This window comes from Biomphalaria glabrata, chromosome 2 (assembly GCF_947242115.1).
Source record: "Biomphalaria glabrata chromosome 2, xgBioGlab47.1, whole genome shotgun sequence".
Lineage (NCBI taxonomy): Eukaryota > Metazoa > Mollusca > Gastropoda > Planorbidae > Biomphalaria > Biomphalaria glabrata.
Window position 1 is genome coordinate 27303979 of NC_074712.1, and position 7119 is coordinate 27311097.

The window sequence follows — 7119 nt, forward strand, 5'->3', positions numbered from 1 at the left end:
ATGTATAGTGTAGCTATAAATTACAAATCACGTATCATGTCTAGTGTAGCTATAAATGACAAAACACGTAGCATGTCTAGTGTAGCTATAAATGACAAAACACGCAGCATGTCTAGTGTAGCTCAAAATTTAAAAAAAAAGTAGCATGTCTAGTGTAGCTATAAATGACAAAACACGTAGCATGTCTAGTGTAGCTATTAATGACAAAACACGTAGCATGTCTAGTGTAGCTCAAAATGACAAAACACGTATCATGTCTAGTGTAGCTATAAATGACAAAACACGTATCATGTCTAGTGTAGCTATAAATGAGAAAACACGTATCATGTCTAGTGTATCTATAAATGACAAAACACGTAGCATGTCTAGTGTAGCTATAAATGACAAAACACGTAGCATGTCTAGTGTAGCTATAAATGACAAAACACGTAGCATGTCTAGTGTAGCTATAAATGACAAAACACGTAGCATGTCTAGTGTAGCTATAAATGACAAAACACGTAGCATGTCTAGTGTAGCTATAAATGACAAAACACGTAGCATGTCTAGTGTAGCTATAAATGTTAAAACACTAAGCATGTCTAGTGTAGATTTAAATGACAAAACACGTAGCATGTCTAGTGTAGCTATAAATGACAAAACACGTAGCATGTCTAGTGTAGCTATAAATGACAAAACACGCAGCATGTCTAGTGTAGCTCAAAATGACAAAACACGTATCATGTCTAGTGTAGCTATAAATGACAAAACACGTATCATGTCTAGTGTATCTATAAATGACAAAACACGTAGCATGTCTAGTGTATCTATAAATGACAAAACACGTAGCATGTCTAGTGTAGCTATAAATGACAAAACACGTAGCATGTCTAGTGTAGCTATAAATGACAAAACACGTAGCATGTCTAGTGTAGCTATAAATGACAAAACACGTAGCATGTCTAGTGTAGCTATAAATGACAAAACACGAAGCATGTCTAGTGTAGCTCAAAATGAAAAAACACGTAGCATGTCTAGTGTAGCTATAAATGTTAAAACACGTAGCATGTCTAGTGTAGCTATAAATGACAAAACACGTAGAATGTTTAGTGTAGCTATAATGACAAAACACGTAGCATGTCTAGTGTAGCTATAAATGACAAAACACGTAGCATGTCTAGTGTAGCTCAAAATGACAAAACACGTAGCATGTCTAGTGTAGCTATAAATGACAAAACACGTAGCATGTCTAGTGTAGCTATAAATGACAAAACACGTAGCATGTCTAGTGTAGCTATAAATGACAAAACACGTAGAAAGTCTAGTGTAGCTCAAAATGACAAAACACGTAGCATGTCTAGTGTAGCTATAAATGACAAAACACGTAGCATGTCTAGTGTAGCTCAAAAGGACAAAACACGTAGCATGTCTAGTGTAGCTATAAATGACAAAACACGTAGCATGTCTAGTGTAGCTATAAATGACAAAACACGTAGCATGTCTAGTGTAGCTATAAATGACAAAACACGTTGCATGTCTAGTGTAGCTATAAATGACAAAACACGTAGCATGTATAGTGTAGCTATAAATTACAAATCACGTATCATGTCTAGTGTAGCTATAAATGACAAAACACGTAGCATGTCTAGTGTAGCTATAAATGACAAAACACGCAGCATGTCTAGTGTAGCTCAAAATTTAAAAAAAAAGTAGCATGTCTAGTGTAGCTATAAATGACAAAACACGTAGCATGTCTAGTGTAGCTATTAATGACAAAACACGTAGCATGTCTAGTGTAGCTCAAAATGACAAAACACGTATCATGTCTAGTGTAGCTATAAATGACAAAACACGTATCATGTCTAGTGTAGCTATAAATGAGAAAACACGTATCATGTCTAGTGTATCTATAAATGACAAAACACGTAGCATGTCTAGTGTAGCTATAAATGACAAAACACGTAGCATGTCTAGTGTAGCTATAAATGACAAAACACGTAGCATGTCTAGTGTAGCTATAAATGACAAAACACGTAGCATGTCTAGTGTAGCTATAAATGACAAAACACGTAGCATGTCTAGTGTAGCTATAAATGACAAAACACGTAGCATGTCTAGTGTAGCTATAAATGTTAAAACACTAAGCATGTCTAGTGTAGATTTAAATGACAAAACACGTAGCATGTCTAGTGTAGCTATAAATGACAAAACACGTAGCATGTCTAGTGTAGCTATAAATGACAAAACACGCAGCATGTCTAGTGTAGCTCAAAATGACAAAACACGTATCATGTCTAGTGTAGCTATAAATGACAAAACACGTATCATGTCTAGTGTATCTATAAATGACAAAACACGTAGCATGTCTAGTGTATCTATAAATGACAAAACACGTAGCATGTCTAGTGTAGCTATAAATGACAAAACACGTAGCATGTCTAGTGTAGCTATAAATGACAAAACACGTAGCATGTCTAGTGTAGCTATAAATGACAAAACACGTAGCATGTCTAGTGTAGCTATAAATGACAAAACACGTAGCATGTCTAGTGTAGCTATAAATGACAAAACACGTAGCATGTCTAGTGTAGCTATAAATGTTAAAACACGTAGCATGTCTAGTGTAGCTATAAATGACAAAACACGTAGCATGTCTAGTGTAGCTATAAATGACAAAACACGTAGCATGTCTAGTGTAGCTATAAATGACAAAACACGTAGCATGTCTAGTGTAGCTATAAATGACAAAACACGTAGCATGTCTAGTCTAGCTATAAATGACAAAATACGTAGCATGTCTAGTGTAGCTCAAAATGAAATTTCATTTTCTCTTTTTACTGGCTTTTAAAGAATGATATAATAAGTGCTGAATCTATTAAAATCACTGGCTTGATTTAAAAATAACAAGGTTACAAAGATAGTTCGTGTACAAACGCAAATTTACAATCGGCCCCTGAAGTGACCTGCTCAGGCAGGTAAAAAGGCAGGTTTTAATATTTTCAACAAGAATATCAGAAACTACGTATAATAAACTTTCAATAATTAAAATCTTATCTCCATAGATACACAAAGAAGAGACAATCACGTGACGAAAGTGTTGCCGATACTGTTGTAGTGTTAGTTCGACCAACAACATGATACCACGAGATACGGAGATATAATAGAGTTATTCAATCAGCAAAGATTACGATTACTTAGAAAACTGTCCTCGTTTAATGTTATAAAAATGGCCTTGGCTATGTTTTATCACGCTCACATCTACAATATTTTAAGTTTTAATAATACTGCCTGGTATGGCAATCTGAGCATCAAAAATAAAAAAATAAACTCCATAGAATCCTAAATGTTGCTAGTAAAGTCATTGACAAAAAACAAAACCCCATTTGGGCAGCTGTTTGAGACAAACATTCATAAAAAAGCTAAAAAGATTATAGAAATAAAAAATCACTCGTTGGGTCAGGATTTTGTTATTTTACCATTACAAAAGAGATACAAGACACCGATAGCAAAGACAGACACAAACACTCTTTTGTTCCCCTGACCATCAGATCATTAAATAGAAACAATCTGATATAAACTTTGTCACATGTAATTATGAGTGAGTCTGGTGTGAATATACATTTTGTTTTTTTATAGTTACAATATTTTGTTTGGTGTAATGCACAAACTGTAAGACTAATTCCCTTGCGAAAAATAAAGATTATTATTATTATTATAAAAGAACGTGTATTCATTCTCTGGCGAAGCCAGGGTCGAGTTTCATTAAAGGGAAACACAATTCATCGTAGTCCCTTTATCAGTTTCAACCGAGGAATTTTCTGGTGATGTGGCAGGTCTGCAGAAGTACCGCCCTCTGACAGGCAACGAGAATGTTCCTAGGAATGCCAAGGGCCTTGAAGGTATATGTGAAGTCAGTTGTTATTATCCCCTCGGTTGATATGACAATGGAGTCTATTGTTGTTTTAGATAATTTCCATAAACGCTTAATCTCCAAGCCAAGGTTCCCATATTTTAGTTGTTTTTCCAGCTCAGTTTTTTTTTAAATTATGAGATAGTGGTACGACGATGTCAATAATGGTAGCGACCTTTTCTTTTTTATCGATGAGCAGCGTTTTGTCATTCAAAATAGGCCTATCCCAGTACAGTAGATGATTCGTAGACTCGAGAACCTTTTGTGGTGAGTATTTGTAATATGGAAGAGTATCCTTACCCATCAAATTGTGTGTCAAAGCCAAGTGCTGGTGTATTAGCTTTGCAACTTGGTTATGGCAACCTAGGTAGGCAGATTCCGATAGGGCTGAACATCCTGGCATTATGTGTTCAATTGATTCACCCAAATTTCCAAATTTGTCAACACTATTGAGTTTTAGGATATATTTCTCGTAATTTGTTGTCCTAATTACTCTGTCCTGTAGTGCTGTGACAAAGCCTTCAGTTTCAGGGTAGAGATGACCTGCTTTTAGCCATGCTAAGGAAGCAGCCTTGTCAATGTTGTCCCCATCTAATAAAGCCGGGAATTTTCCGTGGAGTGTTTTTTCTTCCCATTGGCGAATCTCATGCCCGACGTCGTCCAAACCGACATTAACATCAACATTGTGTAGGTTCAGAGGGGTTGCATCATAGTCATATTTGCGTAGGAAGGAAACTAGTTCATTGCTGGAGGCGTGCAGTTTTGATCGTATTTTGGAAACTTGCGTCTTATACAGTTTGAAGATGTTCTGCAATCCACGGCCTCCATCCTTTCGGGCCCGAAGCTTACTGGTTTAGGCGAGAATTGCTCACCTTTGCCCCTTTTTCTGTTAGTGATAACTGTTCCGCCGAGCTCAGCATCTGAACCACACGTGAAGGCTAGGAGTCTGACTGGTTTCCAGAGCCTATTAGAGACGCGTGCCGTTGGAAGCATTTTATAGGTAATGGTGGGCTTAGCACCATTACCACTTCCGGCGTTAACAACATCAGTTAGGCCAGGTTCACAGTTAACTTCACCTTTACCTATCCCTTAGTCTTTTGGACTATTGAGGAACCACACAAAGTCTGTCGTCTTTTTCCATTCCTTTCAGTCCTTTGCCTTTGATAGAATTTAATTCACTGACAGGCCGTTCATTCTTCCCATCGCTTTCTCTGTCTTCCTCTTCTGTTCTGGTATTGTTCCCTGAAGAATGGTCTTTGCTAGCCCTGAGGCCTTGTGAGGTGACCATAGAGTTTGAGTTTATGTTTTTTGACAGTGGGGTCCAATAGCTGTATCAATCTTGTTTCTAATCTTTCATTTTCGATGTGGTCTTTGTAAGTGACACTTAGGATTTAACTACATCTTTGTAACTTTTGGCTCGTCTAATACGTATGGATAATAACAATGTAATAATAATAACATTAATAAATCTCTGTTTCCTGTGGTATCAAGTCGTTAGTCGAAGTAACAATACAATTGCACGTCTCTTCATTTTGTATCGACAGAGACAGGGTTGTAGTAGTTGATAGTTTGAAGCTCATAGTTTCTGATATTCTTACTGAAAATATTAAACCCTGCCTTTTTATCTGCCTGAGCGGACCACTTGGAGGGCCTATTTTGAGTTTGTGTTTCCACACAAAGTGACTTTGTAACCTTGTTTTACAAAGCTTGTATCCACCAACTTTTTCTGTCAGTTATTCGTGAACAAATGTTGAGCCCCTTATTTCCTTACTTTCCATTTTCGGAGGTAGATGAATGTTTGCATATTTATTTATATATGGTTCATTTCCGCATCGTAATAATGGTCTGTCCAATGGCTGTGTGAAGCGTCTAGTGTGGTAGCTTAACTTGTTGCCACCGCTGGCTAGCATCTTTGAAAGGGGAGCAATTTTGTAAGTCTCTCTTGCCAGTACATAGCCTCTCCACAGCAAGTCCTATGCAGTACCTCCTCGTGGTGGCAGATGGAAACTGAGGCTGCGAAGCCTTAGGCTAAACTGCAAGGGTCTCGGAGGAGGTTTGGCCCCAAGATGTGAGGCAGGCATGGCCCGTCGGCGTGCGGACACGCCCTGTTGCCCACAAACCAAACCCCTAGCTATAGGTCAATAGCCGCACTGCCTTGTGTGTGTGTCCCTGTAAGGTCTAAGGCTAAGGGAGTAAACCCTAACAGAAAATCCGGTCCTGGAGCCCCGTAGGCGGGGGGACAGTAGTAAGACTACTGCTCTCTGGCAAACTCCTGCAGCCACCTGTCCCTAAATTGTGATGGCTCGCCATCCCTTTGGACCCGGTCAGTATGGAAGAGAGGCGGGTGCTGACGTGTGGGCAGCCCAGCACTCGCAAATTTACCGCCCAGGCTTTCCCCCAGCAATGGAGAGGTCACTCCATCTCTGACAGTAATGTCTTTGAAAAAACACGGAGAGTGATAGTTACCGGTGATAAGTTCCTAGCTGATTGGCGTAAGCTGGAACGCCAGGGACCACTCTTGACGGTAGGAGGGGCTTTTTAGCCTCACTGGATAGCTACTGCCTGCCTTTAGCCGAGCAGCCCTCGGACAATAAAGTGCTATCCCGCCACAGCTTGCCGCACCACTGGGTGCTTGGTGCTAAGACAAAATCAAAAAGCAAGCTGCTCACCCGCACCTGCAAATAAAATGAAAAGAAAACCCTCAACATTAATGCGTTTAGCAAGCTGGAACATACGGACAATGTGTCCTGGCTTCAATACTGACCCTGAACTCGTCACCGACATGCGACAAACAGCTATCATCGACAGAGAACTCAGCAGACTAAACATTGATGTGGCCTGCCTGCAAGAAACCAGACTGGCAGACAGTGAATCTCTTACAGAAAGCAACTATACATTCTACTGGCAAGGAAAACCAGAACAAAGCCCTAGAATACATGGCGTCGGCTTTGCAATAAGAAACAGTCTCGTCCCCTGCATTGCAATGTTTCCCATTGGCAATGAAAGAGTAGCACACATGAAATTTGCATCACCGCAAGGCAAAGTTAATATAATCTGTGCTTACTCACCAACCCTTGCTGCACCAGAAGAGGACAAAGACAGATTCTTTCAAGCTCTAGAGGACGTAATTAAAAGTATTCCAAAATCCGAGCACCTTTATATAAATGGAGACTTTAATGCCCGTGTTGGTGATGGAAATGATGCATGGCCAAAATGCTTGGGACCTCATG

The 7119-nt window shown here is 39.2% G+C and overlaps 2 protein-coding genes across 2 annotated transcripts; both read left to right on the forward strand.

Annotated features, from left to right (window-relative positions):
• The first annotated feature begins 181 nt into the window (after window positions 1-181).
• On the forward strand, window positions 182-1129 carry LOC129924665 (serine/arginine repetitive matrix protein 5-like). Its single transcript, XM_056021138.1, has one exon. The coding sequence runs from the start codon at window positions 182-184 to the stop codon at window positions 1127-1129; it is 948 nt and encodes a 315-aa protein (XP_055877113.1).
• Window positions 1130-1729: 600 nt separating this feature from the next.
• Window positions 1730-2827, forward strand: LOC129924666 (serine/arginine repetitive matrix protein 5-like). Its single transcript, XM_056021140.1, has one exon. It carries the CDS (start codon window positions 1730-1732, stop codon window positions 2825-2827), a length of 1098 nt encoding a protein of 365 aa, XP_055877115.1.
• The last annotated feature ends 4292 nt before the right edge of the window (window positions 2828-7119 follow it).

Coding starts and splice junctions, on each gene's coding strand:
- LOC129924666 (XM_056021140.1), top strand. CDS start 1,730: ATGTCTAGTGTAGCTATTAATGACAAAACACGTAGCATGTCTAGTGTA.
- LOC129924665 (XM_056021138.1), top strand. CDS start 182: ATGTCTAGTGTAGCTATTAATGACAAAACACGTAGCATGTCTAGTGTA.